Source organism: Balaenoptera physalus (genome assembly GCF_965194825.1).
Source record: "Balaenoptera physalus genome assembly, chromosome: 3".
NCBI lineage: Eukaryota > Metazoa > Chordata > Mammalia > Artiodactyla > Balaenopteridae > Balaenoptera > Balaenoptera physalus.
In genome coordinates, this window is record NC_138890.1 from 4,388,341 (window position 1) to 4,410,941 (window position 22,601).

General features: G+C 59.9%; 1 protein-coding gene across 1 annotated transcript; it reads right to left on the reverse strand.

The window, feature by feature from the left end:
• Position 1: 1 nt before the first annotated feature.
• LONP1 (lon peptidase 1, mitochondrial) lies at positions 2-22,557 on the reverse strand. The gene is made up of 18 exons (XM_082453289.1): positions 22,092-22,557; positions 19,194-19,282; positions 18,510-18,629; positions 16,269-16,500; positions 14,781-14,842; positions 14,299-14,428; positions 13,827-13,910; positions 11,370-11,590; positions 9,562-9,700; positions 8,659-8,837; positions 6,252-6,339; positions 5,747-5,869; positions 5,548-5,664; positions 3,234-3,374; positions 2,697-2,862; positions 1,662-1,873; positions 1,423-1,587; positions 2-351 (listed from the first exon to the last, which is right to left on the reverse strand). The coding sequence occupies exons 1-18, from the start codon at positions 22,521-22,523 to the stop codon at positions 175-177; spliced, it is 2,877 nt and encodes a 958-aa protein (XP_082309415.1). The 5' UTR covers positions 22,524-22,557; the 3' UTR covers positions 2-174.
• Between the last annotated feature and the right edge of the window lie 44 nt (positions 22,558-22,601).

The following is a 22,601-nucleotide window of genomic DNA, read 5'->3' on the forward strand; positions in this document are numbered from 1 at the left end:
GTACTGGAAACAGCTTTTAATCATAATTAAATAATCAACGATTAAGAGCCATGATTGAGGTCGGGCTCCAGGCCTCTCCCGAGCTTCCTGTGGCTCAGCCGCCTGGAGCCTCTCCCCTGAGCGCAGTTCCAGCCCCGGCGGGCCCAGCGGTGCCGGCAGTGCCCGGAGCCGGCGTCACCGCTCCACAGCCAGGGCCTCGGTCTGCTCCTCGGGGAAGGCGATGTTGAAGATCTCGCGGTAGTGCTCCACGAAGTGCACCTCCAGGCCCTCAGTGATGAAGGCCGCCAGGTCGTAGAAGTCCTTCTTGTTCTCGGTTGGCAGGATGATGCATGTCACTCCGGCACGCTTGGCCTGGGATGGGGGGCGGTCAGCAGGTCAGTGTGGGAGGGAGGAGAGGGCTGGGCGTGGAGCCAGGTTCCCAGTGCCCACCCTGCCTCGCCCAGATGAGGAAACTGAGGCCCAAGGTAACATCACCAGCCTCTGCTCCAGTAGCTTGGCAGCAGGAACCCAGGCCTCTTCTGGTGTGCTGTCACCCCAGTGGCTCTCCCCACCCCCAAAGGTGTCTGGAAATACAGGAATTATGAGGTCCATGGTTTCTGGGATTAATCACAGCACCCACTGCTTTACATTTAGAGATCTGGCACCTAAAAATGCACAGGAGCTGAAGACTGCCACGTGCCCTGTCCCACCCGGGGCCTCTGAGCTGCTGTCCCTCAGCCTGACTCTGCCCCTTGGCGGACAAGGGTCCCCATGTGTCACCATGTGTTGCTCTAGGGACAGCACGCAGTGACTCACTGAACCTCCCACTTTGCAAGAGGAAAGCAAGGTGCAGAGCCTCCCACACACCTTGCCTGGGTGTCCCTATCACGGGAGCCCCTCCCTGAGTGCTCTGTAGGCACCTGGGACTGTGGTCCCTTTGAGGTAGACAGGGAGAGGCCTGGGGGCTCAGGTGAGAGACACTGGGGCGCTGCCAGGAGCTCGGGGGGCCCCCAACACTGAGGGGAAGCACAGGCCCCCTCCCCCATCCACCACAGTCAAACCTACAGCACACCCAGTGAGTCGCTGGGCTCTGGGCCCTCTGTCCACCTGCAGTGCCCAAGCCTTGCTCCTCCAGCCTCTCCTGCACCCACAGGTCTCAGTGCTAGGCCACAGTGGTGAGGAAGGAGGAGACCCTACTCTCATCCCTGAGGAGCTGAGATCAGGGCTGAAAAGGCTGAAAACCACTGTGGAGGCAGGGGCAGCTAGGCAGTCAGCTCAACAGGGGTGCCAGGCCAGGCAGATCCAGATCCCATGCCCGCTGGGCCTCACTTTCCCCTTCTGTAAAATGGGCCTGTCACTCTTCTCGCCTGGGGGGATTAGCCCTGACACGTGAATGATGGCTGTGTGCTATCCCGAGCCCATGTTGCTGGGCAGGACACTCACCGCAATGGTCTTTTCCTTGATGCCTCCTACAGGCAGGACCTTGCCTGTGAGGGAGACCTCGCCCGTCATGGCCAGGTTCTGCCGTACCGGCCGGCCCAGAGCCAGGGAGAGCAGGGCCGTGACAATGGTGCAGCCAGCGCTTGGGCCGTCCTTGGGGGTGGCGCCCTGGGGGGAGACAGGCTGGTGGGCAGGCGGCTGCCAGGTGGGGGCATGGGGCGTGGGCGCGGGTCCAGCCTCACCTCAGGCACGTGCAGGTGGATGTGCGACGTCACCAGGTACTCGTTGGTGGGGTCGTACTGCATCAGGAAGGCCCTGGCGAAGGTGTAGGCGATGCGGGCGCTCTCCTTCATCACCTCCCCCAGCTGGCCTGTAACCTCCAGGCTCCCGTCCTTGTCCCCCTTGCTGTCACGCGGCCGCCTCAGGGATGTCTCAACAAATAGCGTGGAGCCTCCTGGGGAACCGAGGGCAGAGCCCATGAGCCCAGGATGCCTCAGACTCCTGGACGGCCGCTCCCGCCACGCCCTCACCCTCGTCCCCAGTGAGGGGACGCCCCTCACCGTCCCTTCCCCGGCTCATCCCAGCCTAGGGCCTTCTCATCCCGCACACCTCAGTGCCCGCACTGTCCCCCCGCAGCCACCTCCTCGGGGCAGCAGATCCATCTGCGGGGACCGGATCTCTGTGCTGGGCCTCCGCGTTGTACCTGCCCGCGGCGCAGAGCCTGCTGGTGCCAAGCTCGCGTCCTCCTGTGCAGTCCCTCTCAGTGCAGCCCAAACCAGCAGATGCCCAGCCGCTCAGAGCCTGCCTCCTCTGTGCCCCACCCCCAGGGCCGCACCCAACCCTGCCTGCTACACAGACCCCGAGCCGCTCCCCCTCCGCCCTTGTAGCTCCCAGACACAGCCTCCCCAGTGCAGGTGGGCTGAGCCACGTCGTCTGGACAAGAAGCCCCTCAGATCCTTCTCCCCAGAGCTGCCTGGCCCTCCTCCCCCACTGGGTGGTGGCCCCCCAGGCGACAGAGTCTCGTGCTGTGAAGGGCTGTCCTTCAGGCAAACCTGAAAACCAGGAGCCCAAAGAAAGCTCCCGGGGCACTGCTGCTGCCTCGCGGTCCCATCGTCCCTGATCAGCCCTGGTCCCCTGGCCTCACTGCACCCCACCCACCAGCGGAGAGGGCGTTCAGAGCAGCCCACGGTGAGCACGCCCACCTCTACCAGGGGGACAGACGACTAAAGGGACGCGCAGAGCCCCCGGCGCTGCCTGCTCCAGCGCAGGCCACTCACCCATGGCGGTCCAGGCCAGGCCCATGGCCACGCCGGGAGGCGTCACGTCGTACATGCGCTCCACCGTGAACACCGGCTTCCCCACGAAGTCCTGCAGGTTCTCCGGCGTCACCTCCACGAACTCAGCCTCACCGCTGACGATCTTGTAGGCGGACTTTCGTAACACCTGTGTGGACGCAGCGGGCTGGGGAGCGGCCGGGCCACAGAACCAGCCCCCCACCCCCTGCCCCCAACTCTCTTCCACCTGCCTTTAATTTTTTACAGTTGTGATAAAGTACACGTGACCTAAAACCATCTTAACCATTTTTAAGTGTACAGCTCAGTGGCAGGAAATGCCTTTGCGCTGGTGTCCAACCATCCCCTCTGGAACTTTCTCATCTTCCCAAAATGAAACTCTGTCCTGATTAACCACTGCCTCCCCAGCCCCTCCCCCAGCCCCACCATCTACTTCCTGCCTGTGGCTGTGACTCCTCTAGGGACCTGCTGTGAGTGCCTCAGACAGCATGCGTCCCTCCGCCTCCGGGCAGGCCGGCTCACCTTCTCCACCTGCTTCTGCAGGTTGCGGACGCCGCTCTCCCGGCAGTACTGCTTGATGAGGAGGGTCAGCACGTCCGATGACAGTGTGGCCTTGCTCTCGTCCAGGCCACACTGAGCGCGGGCCTGAGGCACCAGGTACTGCTGCCAGGGAGGAGGAGAGCCACCATCAGGACCCCCAGGGCCTCTCCCGTGGGCCCTGCCCACCCTTCCAAAGACCCCTGGCCGGGTAAACGAGGTCACCGAGGTAGACCCTGGGCCTGCCCCGTGGAGGCCCTGTCCCCGGGGGTAGCTGGGGGCCGTTCAGCAGAGGGGAGGCTGCTCCCGGAGACCACACCTAAGCCGAGACCTGAAGGGAGGAGAGCCAGCAAGGCCAGGAGAGGGTGGCAGAGTGTCCAGGGAGAGAGCCCGGCAGGTGCCAGGATCCTGAACGGTGGGCCTAGGACCTGCAGACGCCCGGCCGGCCACCTCCACATGCTCCCAAGGCTCATCTTAGATGCCTCTTCCTCCAGGAAGGCCTCCCTGAACCCCTAGACTTCCTCCTCATACAGAGACCGGTTATGTGACCGCTGCACAGAGCAGGTGGGGATGGGGAGCAGGTCAGAGGCTCCAGGGTCACTCAGGGCCCAGCACCACTCCTGCCACACAGCAGTCGGCGGAGTCTGAGCAGTCCTGAGCACTGACTGCGGGGCAGAAGCGTCCCACTGTCCTATGTTCCTCCTGCTGTCCCTTCAGGGCTTTGAAGGAACCCCTCCACCCACACCCCCAAGCCTGCCCCTCCTCTGCCTGGTCGAGTGTCCAGGCTGGTGGGGGACGGGGGAAGTGACGGGGAGTCCCGGTACCCCTGCGACCGCCTCAGCCAAGAGCTCCTCTTCCTCGCCTCCCACCCCCCAGGGGATGCAAAGACTGCAAGCCTGCACCTGTCACAGGGCTGCGAAGGGCTCAAGGGGACAAGATGTACTAAAGCCCCCTCTGGAAAGAAAACACTGTATCAGGAATTCGAGCCCTCTGGAAAGGAAATCCGGCTCTCCTCTGACTGACTGCAGGCTAGTAAAGCACCGCACACACCCGGGCACCAGGAAAAGGGAAGGATCCCACCAGCCCAGGAAGAGCTTTCCTACAAATAGAAGTGCAGACAGAGGCCCGCATCCCGGGGGGGCCTGGGCCCAGGAAAGCCCAGGCAGGCAGTCCCATAACCCGGGGAAGCACGGCTGGTGGGCAGACGGACAGCAGCCTCACTCTCGCGCCCACAGCCGTTACTGACCCGGCACGACACCGGCCATGGTGCGTGACCACGAGGCAGCGGGGCACTCAAGGGGTAACTTACTGTCAGAGCTGAACTCACAACCCCAAGACAGTGCTGGGCCCTGAAGGCCAAGGTGGGGTTGTGTTACCTTCAGCACTGTGCTCACGGAGTGTCTTTCCTTGCTCTTGTTCTACGGCCTGTGATTATAACAAGAAATACATATTGGGTCTTTGGCCCCAATTCCCTGCGCAAGCGATTCTAAGACGCTTGGAATTTCCTGAGTGACAAGGACGAGAAGAGCATCCTTTCTTATTCACAAGAAGCCCCTTTCAAGAAGTGATCATTAGCACAGCTGGATGGGGGCTGGTGGCCAGAGGAACCAACCAAGGGACTGGAGGGACAGAACTTTCAGCCCCATCCTCAGCCCCCGGGGAGGGGCGCTAATCACCAGTGACCAATGATGCAATCAGTCATCCGGTCAACCATGCCTAGTAATGGGCCCTTCCCCACACCTTGCCCCAGGAGTCTCTGTTTTGGTTGTTCCCTAGTTGTATCCTTTATAATCAACTGGTAACAGTAAGTAAAAACTCTTGTCTTCCTGAGTTCTGTAGGCTGTTCCAGCAAATTATCAAACCGAGGAGGGGGCTGTGGGAACCCCCGATTTATACCCAGTCAGTCTAAAGTAAGAGCGGCCAGGGACTTGGGGGCTGGCATCCAAAGTGGGGGCAGTGCTCTGGTCTGAGCCCTGAACCTGGGGTCTGATGCTGTTTCCGGGTGGGTAGTGTCAGAATTGCACTGAATCGTAAGACCCTCGGCTGACAACTGGCTGGGGTGGGGAGCCCCCCGAACCCCCGCCTTGGTGTCATCCGTGTCTTGTAATCACACCACACGGGCAGATCCCGTCCACATCCGTCTGTCTCCTCCTGGCTCGGGAGCCCCAGAGCAGGATCTGCGGCTTGCACCCCTAGCTCTGGTTAAAGGCCTGGCACCTAGTGGGCACTCGGATATTTCCTGAGCCCAAGTGGCCGCGGGGCGCCCCTCCCCAGGGCCGGGCCAGCGGGGCTGCCTTACCTCTGCGATGGCGAGCTTCTCCTGGGCCACGTAGCCCGACACGTTGATCATCTCCATCCGGTCCCGCAGCGGCTCTGGGATGGTCTCGGTGATGTTGGCCGTGCAGATGAACAGCACCTGGGGGAGGCGGCAGTGAGGTGCCGTAGGACGGGGCGTCCAGACTCTCCCCACTGGCCCAGCCCCCAGGGGGGACACGCACCTTGGACAGGTCCACAGGCACGTCCAGGTAGTGGTCCAGGAAGTTTGCATTCTGCTCAGGGTCCAGCAGCTCGAGCAGCGCTGACGAGGGGTCCCCCTGGTAGCCCCGGCCAATCTTGTCCACCTGAAGCGGCAGCAGGGGGCGGCGGGTGTTAGCCCCTTGTCCTCCCCCCAGCGCCAGACACCCCAGCGGGAGACCAGACCACTGGGGGTTGGGGCTAGGGAAGCCCGGGGCAGGAGGGCTGGCCTGACCGTGTGGCCATGGGCAGGGACCGGGTCCTCCAGGGTGGGAGGGGGCCGGTGTCATGAGACAGCCAGCTGCAACAAGGCCACCCACAGTGACTCAGGCACCATGGAAACCGCAGTGGGCCACAGTTTCACCTTGAAAACAGACCCCGTCTGGTCAGGGCCACCTGCAGCTGTGGGCCAGGAGGGCCCAGGGGCCACGTCCAACCTCAGGGAAGGGTATGAGCCCAGCCAGGGCCCAGCCCTCAGGCCCCACCCACCTCGTCTATCAGAACCAGGGGGTTCTCCGTCTTGGTCTTCTTCAGGCACTGGATGATCTTGCCTGGCATGGCGCCCACGTACGTCCGCCTGCGGAAGAGGGCACAGCGGGGCGGTCGGTGCCCCAGTGCCTGGGCTAGCCACACTGGCGCCCAAGGCCCAGCTCCCCTGGAGCTGAGGGATCACCACATGCCTTCCAAGGCCGCCCAGAGGAGACACAGGGAGACGCACACAGCGTGGCCCTGGCAGAGGATAAATGTTTCCACACTGTGCAGGTGGGCAGAGCACTGGGTCATCCTGACAGCGTAATGGTCCCAAGTCCTGGGGCTGTCAACGTGCTCCCCCAGCTCAGGCTCAGGGCGGGGACAGATTCACAGCCAAGTATCACTCAGACTCTTCCCGCTAGCCAGCACCTCCTATCCAGATGGCAAAACCCAGCCGGCATTGCCCGATTCAACAGAAGGAGAGGGGCAGGGAGCAGCCAGGGCCTGCAGCAGGAACATCCCCCACGCCTGGGTCCTTGGGCCTCAGGTTCACCAGGCCCAGGGCCCAGCCCCAGCCGGCACGTCCTTTCAGGCGTGTTTCCTGAGAGCCTACTTGTCTGCCCAGTTCGGCTGCAGGTGCTTGCCTGGCATTCTTAGGAAACCAGACATGAGTCCAGTGCTGTGAGCTAAGGCCCAGCAGGGCAGACAGACCACAAACCAGGCAGAGGAGAAAATCACAAGGTACGAAAGACTTCGTATCTGCGACAAAGAAGAAAAGCAGGCATGGAGGATCTGGAACGCCAGTTTGTGGGTGAGGCAGTATTTTAAGGAAGAGATAAAGAACATCTTAGGGAAAGGCTACAAGCAAAGGAGGTGAGGGGAAGCCACATGGGTGTCTGGGGGAGGGGCATTCCAGGCGGAGGGCACAGCCCATGCAAAGGCCCTGGGGCAGCACCGTGCCTGGTGTGTTGGAGGAACAGTGAGGAGGCCCATGTGTCTGGAGCAGAGTGAGCGAGGGGGAGAGAGGGAGGAGGGGAGGGCAGGGAGGGGACGGGGCAGGTCGTGCAGGGCCTTGTGGCCCGCGGGGAGGACTTGGGCTTTAACCCGAGGGAGGTGGGAGCCCTGGAGGGCTGTGGGCAGAGGAGGGTTTGGCTGTCACCAGTATAACAGCAGTCAATTCCCTGTCCCTAGACCAACATCAGCACAGAACGCCCACCTGCTCACACCCTGCTGGGTGCCCTTTCCCTGATGACTCACCCCCAGCGTCACAGATCTCCTGCTTGTTTAGAAACTCGAGCACATGGTGCTTGTCTGCAGCTCCCTGTCCTTCCTGAACCAGGGCCCGGCTCTGCCTCTGCCTCCCTCTCAGCCCCCAACCCCTCCACCTCCATCCTGCTGCACCTCCCAGCTCAGACCGCAGCTCCCGGGCACGCCTGCACCATTCCAGCCTGCAGGCCTCCCAGTGACCCCGCCCCCAAGGCTGTGCCGGCCTCGTCCCCTCCTGACCCCCACCCGGGCCCCACCATGCTCCGGCTCCCTTCTCCAAACCCCTGGAGCTCACACCGGGCTCCAGGCTGGTAAGGTCTCAAGACTGGCCACCATCCAGGGTACTCGAGAGAGCCAGGAGTTGAGGGGGGCTGCAGCAGACTGGGGTGCTTGCACCCTGCCCAGCGGGCGGCCCGGCTCTGGAGCGTTGCTGCCAGGAGGGCCTGTGAACCCTGGTGCCCAGAACTGTCCATGCTTTTAGAAAAGCCAGAAAAGTAACTTTTAAACACAGATTTAAACCTTCTTTGGACACTACAGGATGGAAATGCATGGCCGACTCGGAACAGACACTCGTGTACCCACTGCACTTGTGTCTCACCAAGGCTTTTCAAAAAACCACCCTCTGCGGAGGCCAGCATGGCGGGAAGCCCCGGAACACAACACCCTTTATATCCCACAGAAGGACATCACGCACGGGCCAGGTGGCTGTCAGAGCCTGCGCACAGGGGATGCCAGCCCGGCTCTGGGCCTGACAAGGGAGGCAAGAACCAAGACAGGTGCTGAGGCCTCACTGGGGAGACCGTCTCGTCTCCCACTCTAGTCCCCAGTCCCCGGGCCTGCGGCCAGTGTTGCTGGGGTGCGGGGTGCTGAGCTGGTGGGATGGAAGCTGGAACCAGGGGGCCGTCTGCTGACAGCCTGGCCAAGAGGCCTTTCCAGTGGTTGAGAGGCCGAGATTTTGATCCAATTTGATCTGAGGTTTTTAAGCACCTGGACTGAGCCAGGCCTGAGGTCAGATGGACACCCTGACTTTCAATTACCTATTCCAGCGTGAGTGGAGTTTGCTGCCCGCCACCATCACGCTACAGAGTAGGAACAGACCCAAGAGAAGGAAGGCTGATGGGAGGCGGGGTGAGCCCCGAGGGGGAGAGGCCAGACCAACCTGTGCCCCTTGATCTCGGCCACGTCCGTCATGCCCCCGACGCTGAAACGGAAGTACTCGCGGTTCAGGGCCCGGGCGATGGAGCGGGCGATGCTGGTCTTGCCCACACCTGGAGGACCGTAGAAGCAGAGGATCTTGCCCTGGGTCGAGGCCCGGAGCTGGCTGACGGCAATGAATTCCTGCGGGCAGAGGCACGAGGACCCCGTGAGACAGCACTGCCCCTTCCACAGGGCAAGGGCCCCCGCCGGGCCTGAGCCTCCCCACCATCCAGGCATCTGGGGCTGCGAGAAGGGACAGGGCCTGACCCAGAGGGGCCGAACTGACGGGACTGTCATCTGACACAGGAGGGACAGCCTGTGGCACCAACAGGACGAGCAGGCAGCAAGGGGACGTGGGTGATGGACTCTGGGTGACCCCGATGCCAGGCCCACCTGGCAGCTCCCCACCTGGATCACAGCGTCCTCTCTCCCCGCTGGCCCACCCGCTCTCAGCCAGACGCCTCTGGCCCTCGTTTCCTATCGCGAGCACAATTTTTATCCCCCTGGGGAATCCGTGAGCCCCCTGGAGCAGGCAGGCGGGCCTGGGCGGCCCCTAACACCTCCGAGCCACTCCAACCCTGGTCCCTCCAATTGGGCCCCTCCATCCCTCACCTTCCTCGGCCCCTGCTGACCCCACACCAGCTTTGGCCCAGCCAAGCCCCCACCAGACCCCCAGATTCTCCAGGGAGCGCCCCTGGGTTTTCCCCACCGCACAGGGGGAGTCCTGGCTCCTGGGCCCCAAGGCCTCCACCACCCTCACAGATCCAGACACGACAGCCGCTGCCTCTCAGAGCTCGGCCGGGTGCCCCACACACAAGCGGGGATGCGGGCATGGCCCCGGGGAGGGCGGGCGGCCGAGCCTCACCAGGATGCGCTTCTTGACGTCCTCCATCCCATAGTGGTCCTCCTCCAGCACCGCCTGGGCCCGGGACAGGTCCAGGTTCTCGTTGCTGTACTTGCCCCACGGGATGGACGTCAGCCAGTCCAGGTAGTTGCGGGTGACGCTGCCACAGGACAGACAAGAGCCGGTGAGCGGGCCCAGTGAGCCACCCGAAGCCCGCTCTGTACATCCACAGCGCTGGGACCCACGCGCCCGACGTGAGAACTACACCAAGTGTCAGCTGGGGCCCGAACTGCCCTGAGAAGCGGGCCCAGCCTGGCCTGCCCCGCTCCCGGCGTGGTGCAGACACGCCTCGCCTACTGCGCTGGGTGGACACCACGTGTTTTACACCTTGAAGGTTTGTGGTAACCGTGCCTTGTCAGGTGATGGTCGTTTTAGCAATAAAGTACTTTTTAATAAAGGCATATACGTTGTCTTTTTTTAGACATAACGCAACTGCACACTTAACAGACTACAGTATAGCGTAAACATAACTTTTACACGAATGGGGAAACCAAGAAAATTCACGCGACTCGCTTTTTTGCTATGAACCCAACCTGCGGTGTCCCCGAGGTCTGCCTGTACGGGTGCAGTTCCTGGCACAAGAGCTACATTTGCTTCCCAGACCAGAGACTCTGCGAGCATGGGGCCGGCTCAGGGTCCCACAGCACAGGAGGGGCCAGCGGGTAGGATGGGGGAGGGACAACCTGATGAGGGCAAGTGGGGAAACTGAGGCTTGGAGCGTGACCTCAGGCCGAGGGCTGTGCACCCAGGGACAGAGGCACCCCTCACAAAGGGCCTGATAAGGAGGAGGCAGGGAGGTCAGGGTCAGAGAAGGAGGCGAGGTGGACGACAGAAGCAGAGGCTGGAGTGATGTGCTCGGAAGACGGAGGAAGGGCCGGGAGCCATGGAACATTTCCGAGAAGCTGAAAAGGCTGGAGACAGAGTTTCCCCAGAGCCTCCAGAAGGAGCCCGTCCTGCCCACCACGCCAGACGTGAGGGCCTCTGCCTCCAGACCGTGACATAAGTCTGTGACGTTCCAAGGGACTAAGCGTGTGGTCACCCTGACATCGGTGTGGGAAGCGCACTCACTGCCCCAGTGAGAGGAGCTGGGGGCATCTCTGGCAGGGAGGCCTGCGGCGTCCAGGGGAACCAGCATCTCCCAGGGTCCTCGTGCAAAGAGACCGGCCTTCCCCAGACACCCTGAGCCAGAGAGGGGCCCGGCCCAGCAGCCCGGGAGGGTCGGGTGCTGCAGGCCCGCTCAGATCCCCCCTCTGAGGAGCTGTCCCCCGAGCCGCGCCGGAGCAACGCCCAAGCCTGGGCTGCGGGCACAGCCAGAAGCATCCCACGGGGCCCAACCCCTAGCCAGTGTGCGCAGGACAACACCCCCCGGGCAAGGCCAGGGCCCCAGGAAGACGCTTGTTTCCTGGCTGACTCTCAAAGCCGCCAGAGGGAGGCCAGGGAAGGGGGTGGCCTTGGAGCAATGGCCCTGGGGACTCCTGGTCCTGACTGGTGGCACTGGCTTAGAGCCAGATGTCCCTGGCTTCAAATCCCTGTCCCCATCTGCCAGCCCAGAGGCAGGGGCACTGACGTAACTTCTCCAAGCCTCGACTCCTTCATCTGTGAAACAGGGGCGACAGAGACACGGCCCACACAGGGGCGATACGAGAGGATGGACACCCACCGTGACCAGAACATGCATGAGGGGCCCACCCTCCTGGCTTTCCGGGGACCCCAGCCAAATGCCCAGCTTTCCTGAGGCTGGGGAAAGAGACGGGCCCCCCGGCGCTCACTTGAACTCGGAGGAGTGGTTGTCCAGCAGGCCCAGCTTGCTCAGCTCCTCGTCCACCACGTCCATGACATGCTTGGGGACTACGAGCTCCTTCAGCCGCTCGCGGAACTTCTCCTCGATGGCGTCCTTGTCGTCCTTCTCCAGGCCCAGCTCCTTCTTGATGATCTTCAGCTGCTCCTGCAGCAGGTATTTGCGGTGCGTCTGCTTGATCTTCTCCTCCACCTGCAGGGCCCAGAAGCCGCCGTCAGAGCAGAGGGGACGCAGCCCAGGGTGGGCCTGCTGCTTCCTCAGGACATGGGAGAGAAACCCAGGGCACCCAGCCTCCGATTTCCCCCACGTTCCACCCTAAGTCCTCCTGGTCACGGGTCTCGCGGTAAGTAACACCCGAATTCCAGGGGAGGAAGGAATCCGCCCTTCAATCCTGGTTAGGACCAGGAAAAGCTGGGCCTAATGCCAGTGTGTCCCCCACGTTAATCAAAGGAGTGCCACGCTCCCTCTAACAGCCGGAACAGCAGGACGCGGGCTCAGGGCCCTAGGTCAGCATCGGCGCCCGCCCAGTGACCTGCTGTCCTGTGCCCCTGCATGTGAGAGCTGCCTAGTGGCTTTTCCAATTAAAGATATGATACAGGAGATTTCCCTGGTGGCACAGTGGTTAAAAACTCCGTGCTCCCAATGCAGGGGGCCCGGGTTTGATCCCTGGTCAGGGAACTAGATCCCACATGCATGCCGCAACTAAGAGTTCGCATGCCACAACTAAGGAGCCGGCGAGCTGAGCTGCAACTAAGGAGCCCGTCTGCCACAACTAAGGAACCCACATGCCACAACTAAGGAGCCGGTGAGCCGCAACTAAGGAGGCCAAGAGCCACAACTAAGGAGCCTGCCTGCTGCAACTAAGGCCTGGAGCAACCAAATAAATAAATAAATATTTTAAATAAATAAATAAATAAAATAAATATGATACGAATTTTTTTCCTAACATAAAAACTAAGTGAGGGGGACTTTCCTGGTGGCGCAGTGGTTAAGAATCCGCCTGCCAATGCACAGGACACAGGACTGATCCCTGGTCCGGGAAGATCCCACATGCCACGGAGCAACTAAGCCCGTGCGCCACAACTACTGAGCCTGCGCTCTAGAGTCTGTGCGCCTAGAGCCCGTGCTCTGCAACAAGAGAAGCCACCGCAATGAGAAGCCCATGCACCGCAACAAAGAGTAGCCCCGGCTCGCCGCAGCTAGACAAAGCCCATGCACAGCGATGAAGACCCAACGCAGCCAAAAATATAAATAAATAAATTTATTTATTTATTTATTTATTAAAAAAAAAAAAAAAAAAAAAAAAAAACTAAGTGAGGGCTTCCCTGATGGCGCAGTGATTAAGAATCTGCCTGCCAATGCAGGAGACACGGGTTCGAGCCCTGGTCTGGGAAGATCCCACATGCCACAGAGCAACTAAGCCCATGCGCCACAACTACTGAGCCTGCGTTCTAGAGCCCACGAGACACAAATACTGAAGCCCACGTTCTGCAACAAAAGAAGCCACCACAATGAGAAGCCCGTGCACCACCACGAAGAGTAGCCCCCGCTCGCCACAACTAGAGAAAAGCCCACATGCAACGAAGACCCAACACAGGCAAAAATAAATAAATTCATTAAAAAAAAAAAAAAACTTAAGTGCTATAACAGCCTCTATGGGAAAAGAATCCAAAAAAGAGTGGATATATGCATACATATAACTGATTCACTTTGATGTACAGCAGAAACTAACACAACATTGTAAATCAACTACACTCCAATAAAATAAATAAATAAACAAAACAACTAAGTGGGCTTCCCTGGTGGCGCAGTGGTTGAGAATCTGCCTGCTAATGCAGGGGACACGGGTTCAAGCCCTGGTCTGGGAAGATCCCACATGCTGCGGAGCAACTAGGCCCATGAGCCACAACTACTGAGCCTGCGCGTCTGGAACCTGTGCTCTGCGACAAGAGAGGCCACGACAGTGAGAGGCCCATGCACCGTGATGAAGAGTGGCCTCCGCTCGCCACAACTAGAGAAAGCCCTCACACAGAAACGAAGACCCAACACAGCCAAAAATAAATAAATAAATAAATTAATTAATTAATTTAAAAAAAAAATAAAACAACTAAGTGGTAAAAGTGAGTTAAATCTGGAAAACGTTAAGTAACCGACAATCCAGGCACTCCATGGGTTTGCCCACTTGGGAAGGTGGGCATCCAACAGCTGAGTCTGGGGAAACAGCTTTCGACCTTTCCCAGGCTGGCTCCCAACTTCTAGCATTTCCCCCCAGGCTCCCTCAGTGGTCAGGAGGGTCCCGGGACCTCTCACTCTGCACTCAGATGCTGGCACCAGTTTGACACTTTCGCACAGGTTCCCAGCCCCGAGGGGGAGCGCGGCCTCGCAGCAGAGACTCGCCTGGGCACTGGGGCCCCGCCCCGCCGCTCACCTCCCGGCCCAGGCGCTGCTGCAGCTTGCTCAGCTCAAACTCCTTCTTGAGGAGGGACAGGGCCTTGTACAGCCGCTTGGGAATCTGCCAAGAAAGGGAAGACGTGAGAGGATGGCCATCTGTGTGGAGGGGCCGTGGGGAGGGAGCGCGAACCGGGGCAGGTGGACAGGCCATGCCTCCCCAAATCCGAGAGGGGCGCACGCTCTGCCCCAGCAAGCCCAGTGCTCCAGCCACACTCCACAGGTCTGCAGGCCGTGTGGACCAGGACACTGGCAGAGGTGCTGCTCGTAACGACGAGACTGGCGACAACCCAAACACGCCACCCACTGAATGACGGGCGCCGCCCAGTGGGACACCACGCGGCCGCTACCGAGAACAAGGGGCCGGACGTGGACAGAAGGACGCGAGCTAACGGGAACCCACCCCAACACCGGAGCCCAGGACAGCAGCCAGGCGGGGAGGCCGCACTCACGTTGGTCTCCTCCAAGACATCCTGCAGCTCGTGGGACTCGGCCCCAGTTAGCGCAGCGCCCATGTCGCTCAGGTAGATGGGGTTGTCCACCACCCTGTGGCCAGCCTGCATCATCTGCAGCACAGACTCTCTGGAAGGGACAGCGATGCTGCCACGGGGCACCGGGACCGCCATGGTCCACACTGGGCCATGGCCCATCCTGGAGCGGGACTAACGCCCCAACGCCCAGACATAAGCCACCCTGGCAGCCATGCAGCAGCCCTCCTGAGATGCCCTCCCCCTACCTGGCTGATGACGAGAGAGCTGGGGCCGGTAGGCTGCGCCCCCTCCAACCTCCCGCCCGCCCCGGGGCCTCCCTGCTGGGAGGGAAGCGGCTCCCCACTCAGAGGCTAGGCAGTCCCCAAGCCCAGCCAGGATCTCAATGAAGACAAGCAGTCAGACAGGCCCAGCCTGGCCTCATCAGGAGGGGACAGGAGACCAACCTGTAGAGCGGGTTCAAGGCGATGATGTCCCGGATGGTCTTCACGATCTCCGCCGTCAGGGCCTGGCAAGCAGGGAGGCCACGTGAGTCACTGGGACCAGACGGGGCTGTGGCCCTGGAGCCCCTCCCACCCGGCCCAGCCAAGGACGGCCCCAGAGGCCCAGGAGCGGAGCCCCAGTTCACAAGTCACAGGGACTCAGGACCCAAGAGCAAAACCTAAACCAAGCCTGTCTCCGTGGACCACTCTGAACCTCGACCTTAGAACGAGCCATCTTGGGCGGGGAGAAGGGGCTCGAGGTCTGTCCCACCAGAACCTCGCCCCAGCCAGCTCTGCTACGGATGCCACGGGTACTGCTGTCCTTGCCTTCGCTGCTGCCACAGTGAGGCCAGTGACACTCCCGGCAGGATCACTGGACACAGTTTATGGCATAAATCCTGCGCCTCGTTTCCAGAGGCCACAGGTCCCGGCACCTGGCACTCTGCGCAGGGCACCACCGGCACGAAGCAAGCAGCCACCACTGCTGGGCTTTTTCAGTGTGATCCGCCGGCCTCTGGTTAATGGCTTTGTCCCTGATCTGCCTGGGATGACCTTTGTAGAAGGAACCAGAACAGGCCAGCTGGAGGGCCTGCACGGCATGCGCGTCAAGAGGGACAGGCGCGCTCCGAGCTCCCCACTCCCCTTCCCTCCCCCCAGGTGAGAGCCTTCAAGGAAACACTAAGGCTGGGCTGCCCAGGACAGCAGCCACCAGGCGCTGCTCACATTTAAGTGAGTTGAAGTGAGATACAATTAGACGTTCTGTTCCTCAGTCACAGCAGCCACAGATCAAGTGCTCAACAGTCACAGGGGCCGAATGGTGCAGAGTCACAGAATGCATCCAGCACATGGAAAGTTCTCCCCGGCACAGCTGCTCTGGAGGGCCCCATGGAGGCAACTGCCGGCCCCGGGCCCCTTCCAGCGCCCGCAGCAGCCATCACCAATGGACTGTGGCACTCCTTCCCACCGAGCTCAGAACCCACCCCAGCCTCAGACCAAAGCTGTCAGCTACGCCAAGCTGGTGTTCCCCCTGGGGAGGCCAAGGACACCGGGTGCGGGCGCACCCGAGGAGCCTTCCACCTGCCTTGCCTTTCTTCTTCACCTCTCCCCGTTGGAGGCAGGTCACTCTGCCCATAACCTACATGAGAAGGACGGTGGAAGGACATTTCCCGACACCCTCTCGACAGCTGGCTCGCCATGCTATGGAGAAGAAGGCAGGCCAGCCTAGGCTTGGGGTCAAGGTGGCCAGAAGGCTCTTTCCCACCTTGGAAGCACGGGTCACAGAATCAGCTGCATGTGCCCTGCCCGCTCCCCCACCCCTGGGCCTGGGAGGAGGAGCCAGGAGCCGGTTCCTTCACAGCAGCCAAGGCTCCAGCGCACTTCCGACCTTCCCGACGCCAGCACCCCCCAGGACTCCTGGAGGGAGAGGGTGCTCTGCCCCCCGTGTGCACTCACCTTCACCTCCTCCGTGACCTGGAAGTCCTCGTGGGCGACGTTCTCCACCTCCACCATGAGCACCTCACCAGCGGGGCTGGGGTCCGGCTCCATCACCACCTCCACCTGCCGCTTGGCGCCGCCGTCCTCCTCCGCGTCCTTCTTGCCCCGCTTCAGCTTCCTGCGCAGCTTCTGCTTGTTCTCGCCCTCGGGCTCCTCTGGCTCCACCTCCAGCTGTCTGTTGATGTGAACCCTGAAGACGGGGAAGAGGAGGTGAAGCCACCGAGGCTGGGGGGAAGGGGGGCGTCCTGCCGGCCACAACACTCTGCAGTGCTGATGACACAAGGGCTCGCTGGGCCCAGGCCCCTGCAGCCACCAGGGCTGGTGGGGAGAGGGGAGCTGCTGTCTCAGAACCCAAGACCAGCAGGCCCTCTGCCCCGGACTCCAGCCAACCCATCCATTGTTTCCCACACCAACGCCCGCTGTCCTCCAGGAACGAGGACGCCAGTGGCAGCCCGCGCTCTGGGGCCCATCAGGGACTCCGCCTGCCCTTCCCCCGGCCTCCAGCTCACCACACAGTGGCTCCTGCACAAGGTTCAGCTCCAGGTTCAAGGGTGCCTCCACTGAGGTCCTCCCCAACCACTCCACATGAAGTCCAGTCCCACGTGCGCACACACCCACCCCACCCCCCATCCATCGTCATTTTCACCCCAAAGCACTCGCCACTGCCAGAATTTAGCTGGTGACCTGTTTTCCCTATGCGGCGGGCGGGCTCCCCAAGTTGGGCCCCTCACCGGCTACTCCACTCACACCCGAGGGTCTGGCAGACACCAGGCGCCCAGCAGACACCAGGCGCCCGGTGTTCAGTGACGTGTTGGCCCTTTTCTGCCACACGGGGTAACTAACAACAGTACCGCCCTTAGAGAGCAGGCCTGAGCGCTACCGGGGACGCAGACTCAGTGGCGGGCGGACACCAGCAAGATGCACAGAGAAAAGGAGGTCGGGACGCAGTGAGCACCGAGGTGGCCTGGCCACAGGACTCAGCAGGACTCGTTCTCCAAGGCACCCTGCAGGTTAGCGGAGCAGTGAGTAGCCGCACCGTCTTTATTAATTTTGGTTGTATCTTATTCTGTTCTTTCTGAGCCATGAATCCTCCCAGGAGACAAAGGAACAGCCTCTTCCCTAAAACAGACTCTAACGCGAGCAGGTGAAGACAGGCATGGGGGCTCGGCACAGCGGGGATGCCACCAGGACAGTCCACGGAAGCGCTGCCGGCCCGGACCATTTCCCCGGTGTGCTCTGGGGGAGCTGCTGGCTGACACAGAAAAAGGCTCCGTGAGAGGAAAGGATGAAGGGCTCTCAAGTCAACAAACACCAACGGGCATCTTCAGTAAGAAGCTTTTCCAAACACTACGACCGTAATGGTTGGTGAGTCTGTAACGTCTCCCACATGTCTGTGATCACAGGACACCTTTGACAAGCGTCTCATCTTGGGAGACCAATGTTCCTTGGAACACGTGAAAAGAAATGAACACGTTCATGAACACCGTACCTGCTGAACAGGTACGTTCATGAACGTGTTCATGAACACTGTACCTGCTGAACATCCTGGCCCCAGGGGCTTGGGAGGGTAGAGAGGACGGCTGGGGTTGGGGGGCGGCGGTGCTTCCAGCTTCAACCCAGCTGATCATGTAGGTTTTTCTTAATTAGCCGTAACAATACAGCGGGTTAGACTGGGCTTGCAAATGCCATATGAAGCCCTTCGGCAGAGGAGGTAGAGGTAGACGGGCTGAGTAAAAAACCGCAACCTGGACTTCTCTGGGGGTCCAGTGGTTAAGACTCTGTGCTTCCACTGCAGGGGGCACGGGTTCGATCCCTGGTCCAGGAACTAAGATCCCGCAAGCTGCATGGTGCAGCCAGGAAAAAACAAAAACAAAAAACCCAACCTGCCAAGCTGAATGGAGACGCAGATGCAGGCACCAGGGGGAAGGCGTGCTGACACCCAGACATGAACCATGAGGCAACGTGCTATCTTCTGTTTCGTGGTGCTTTCTGGACTAACGGGCGTGAGAAATGGCTTCTCACTGACCACTCAGACTGCCGCTTAAGCAGAGCGGCTCTGAGAAGCGGGGTGGGGTGGGGGGGTCCACCTCCAGCTTTGGCCTGGTCACTGCGGTGGCCAAGAAGGGGAGGTCGGTGCTGGAACCTGGGGCGTCCCAGGCCACTCTTCCCGCCCCGCCCCGTGCACTCGGGCTCCCGCACCTTCTGTGTCCCATGACAATCATGCGCAGCTTGTCCCCAAGGTCCTGCATCTCGTGGATCTGGACAAACGTCCCTGTGTGGTAGATCTCGTCCAGGCTCTCGACCACGTCAGACTCGTTACTGAGGGAGAAGGGACACAAAGGAACATGGGCACAGGTGCTCTGGCTCTCTTGAAAAGAGAGAGAAGAGAAACACCCCTCCTGGCCTTGACCTCCTTGCTCCTACAGGTGCTCTGGGCTGCCCGAGGGTCACCGCATACAGGCAGGCGGGGCCAGATGGAATCTGGATTCCATTCCACACCTCCTCTTATGGAGCCTGCATAGAACACACCTTCCGACTTGGAAGTGGAACTCATTCCTACCTGGAGTCGAGGTGGATGTGCCCGGAGCCCCCGCATCTGCCCGCCTAGCTCTGCTCTGAAGCAGGCTCACCCTGGCCTAACACCAGGGGTCCCCCAAGGTTAGCTTCCCCCAACCTGGACCACGCATGAAGCCCAGGGCCTGGGGCAGAGTCTTCAGCTCAGACTGAAAAGGGATGCTCAGCTCTCGGCCTCATGCCCCATAGGTCTGACTTGGTTTCTTTCAGGTCAGGAGTCAGAGGTCCAGGCTACTGTACGGAGCAGGCTCCGCGGTGAGCTACAATCCAGGGCGGCTTCAACAAGGAGTGAAGGAAAATTACACTTACTTGTCATCTTTCTTTAGAAAGACGCCGGCATACGGCTGGGCGAGGCGAACTTTCCTTCTTAGCAGCTCAACCAACTTCTTATTTTTAACCTAGCATGACAATGACCCCAAAGTGAAACGCAGGGTAGGCTTTCTAGCTGACACTTTGACAGCAGCTCTGGCGTTTTCTGTAATACTCTCTAGGGGTGTGCTAATCTGATCCAGGACTAACCAACACGGCCCAGGAACCTCTGAACCAAAAAAAAAAAAAAGTACGGGCAGTATTGAAGAGCTGCATTCCTTAGTTTTTCCCTCTTCCTAAAGAAAACTAAAAGGAGACAAACGGCCAGTACCAAGAAATTGATTTCACATCCAATTTCAAGAGCTGTTTCTGTGGCGAAATGCCTTGGCTTGAAAATCTAAACTCTCTGCTTTTCTTTTCGGGAGGACAAAAGTAAATGTGCGTAATTCAAATGTGACACACCCCACAGGCTGGTAATTTCCTCCAATTTTCATGGAAAGTATAACCCAACCACATCTATATCCTATTGATTGATCATCGAAACCCCCCCATCACAGCACATTCTCCTGTCATTCCACTGGCAGGTAGAGGGCTAATGATGTTTCCTAGGAAACAGCTGATAGGGAGAAGCACAGGTGTCCTTAGGGCTCAAATGATTTCCTTCAAGCCTGTGTTAATTCCTAGACCAGACTCTAACTAAACTTAATGGTCCTCAAACTTTGGCAGAAGTCAGAATTCCCTGGAGGGCTTCTTAAAACAGATGGCTGGGCCCCTCCCGGAGTTTCTGATTTGGGAGGGCTGAAACGGGCCTGAGAGTCTGCACTTCAAGCAGGCTCCCAGGTGATGGCTGCTGGTCCAGGAACCCGGCTTTGAGAAGCAGCGTTTTAACTCACTCCATGACCACACGGTATGGGAATTCCTGCCACTCTGAATGCATTCTCCCCAGAAAAAAGGTCCGTGACGTCCGTCAGGAGGGTTACATGACCCACCCAAAATTAAGAGCCACTGGTCTATACTCAGAGGCCACTAATAAGGAGAGACGCCACTGGGGCAAGTGAGCCGCATGCAGTATCAACTACCAAATCAAGAGTAATCAGAGCTTGGCTAACAGGTTCAGAAACAGTTATTGGGTCCCCTGGGAGCTCCCACTTTCTCCTTGGCTAACAGCTGACCGTTGCATCTTAGCACCTGTCCCTCCCTCTGGTGGGACCCCTTTTTCATTATTCATAAAGTAACAGCAACAGGGATAGCACATGCGAGTTCCACATGCCAGTCTCACACTACCCGCAGCATCTCATGTAGCCCTCCTGCCTAGCCCTAGGTGGGCACACAGAATCTCTTGGAAGAATCCTGTCTCTACTTGGGCACTGGGGACAGGGGGCATCTGCCACTCTGAGGGGCTGAGGGGACCGTACCTGCTGAACATCCTGGCCCCAGGGGCCTGGGAGGGTAGAGAGGACGGCTGGGGTTGGGGGGGTCAAGTATGGAGAAAAGACCCCCAGGGCTCGTTTCTGAGGTGTCAAAAGTGCACCACATGGGTAACAGCAGCCGCTTCTTACGAAGGCGTACCAAGCACCAGGCACGGTTCTGAGGCCTTTAGACGTGACCTCATTTACCTCCCATCACAGCTCTAAGAAATGAGGTACTATTATTACGCCCATTTCACATATGAGACAGTGGAGGCCCAGAGAAACAGCTTGCCCAAGGTTATGGAGCTAGGGGTGGAGGGGCCAGGATATGAACCCACAGGGTCCGGCCCTGAGGCCTGCCAGTAACCACTACAGAACATCAGGGAAGGCCCTTGGAAGGGCAGCTCGGACGCACACACAGTGCTGGAGAGGAGGTGGAGGGGGCTCCTTCTGCCCGCCCCCCCACACTGGCTGAATGCTGTCCCTCTGTACCGTCCTTTCCCTTTCCAAGGGATCGCTGAGATTTATTCAGCAGAGACTGCAGAGTGAGGGCAGAGGCTGGAGAGTGAATGCAGAGCTGACTCATTGTATGACCTTGCTTAGACAGTTAAGAGATAACGCTTCTCCTCCATGGACTCGTTTCCACATCATTAAAAAACTCAAGTTCCTTGCACTCCTGCTGCTTTCTCTCTACTACATCACCCTGGTCCATTTGCACCACCCCACACCCCGTGGCTCTTAGTCTGAAAAGATCTTTACTGTCTCTTGCACCAGAACATAAGTTCCTTAGGCAGAGGGGCTGTGTCTGACTTGTTCTGCTGAATCCTCAGCCGGCTACATGGGAACAAGAACACCCTACTGAATAAATGAATGAATAAACCCCTGGGAACATCCTTGTGCCATGTTCCTCCTGAGACTCCGGACAATCCCTCGCTCTATCATCCCCTGTAGTACTTACAGCCTTCCAGTCCATAATTTACTTCCTAGCCTCGTTTATTACCTCTCGAATCCCGCTGGAACCTAAGCGCCAAAGGCAGGAAAGTGTGTCCGTTTTGTTCAGGGCTGTATCCCTAACACTTAGAACCGTACCTAGCACATGACCTCAAGAAACATTTAAGAAAGGAATGAATCCGGATCCCGAAGGGGCTCTTAACCAGAAGGCAGACCACCCTGGGGGAGACTGTCACAAAACATTTACCAAGACCAGCAGAAAAGTAACCGAGTGGCAAGACTGTTCTGATCTTTCCCGGTACCGAATTTCTATGACTAGAACTGTTAAGTGGACAATCCTAAGCTCGTTGGATTCAACTCTCCTGAAAGGATCTGAAAGGGGGCGGAAACTGGCTCAAGTTCACCGAGCTAGTAGTGAGAAAACTAGGACTCGAACTTTTTCAAGTTGTGAGGCATGAGGGTGCTGAGCGATCCCTCGGTCCAACCTGCAGCTTGCAGACGTGGGGGAAACGGAGGCCAAGGCGGGGGCTCTCATTACCTCGACAATCTTGATAAAGCGCGGGAACACTGGGTTGCGCGTAACGGCGATGAGCGGCAGGTGCGGGAATACGTCCGGGATCATCATGGGCGTCAGCGCCGTTATGACAGGGCCTTCCCCGCCGCCCGCGCTGCCCCCCACGCCCGAGGCCCCATCCTCCGCGCCGCCCTCGGAGGCATCCTCGCCGCCCGAGAATGCGCCGCCGCCGCTGCGGTTGTTAGCATCCCGAAGTCCCCGCCAGTGGCCCGCGGCGGCGGGGCCTTGGCCCCGCAGCGCCCAGGGAGGAGAGGCGTCGCAGGCCCGCCGGCCTCTGGGCAACCAAGCTCCGGCCGCAGTCGGGACCCGCCCCGCGGCGGCGGCCAGCAGCGGCCGCCGAAGCGCCCAACACCTCGCAGCTCCCCACAGCCGCACGTAGCCTGCACCCGCCGCCATAGCCCGGCCATCCTGGCGGCGCGTGGGACTTGCGTCATTTCCGCGGGCCCGGCTGGGGCGTACGTGACGGCCGGCGCG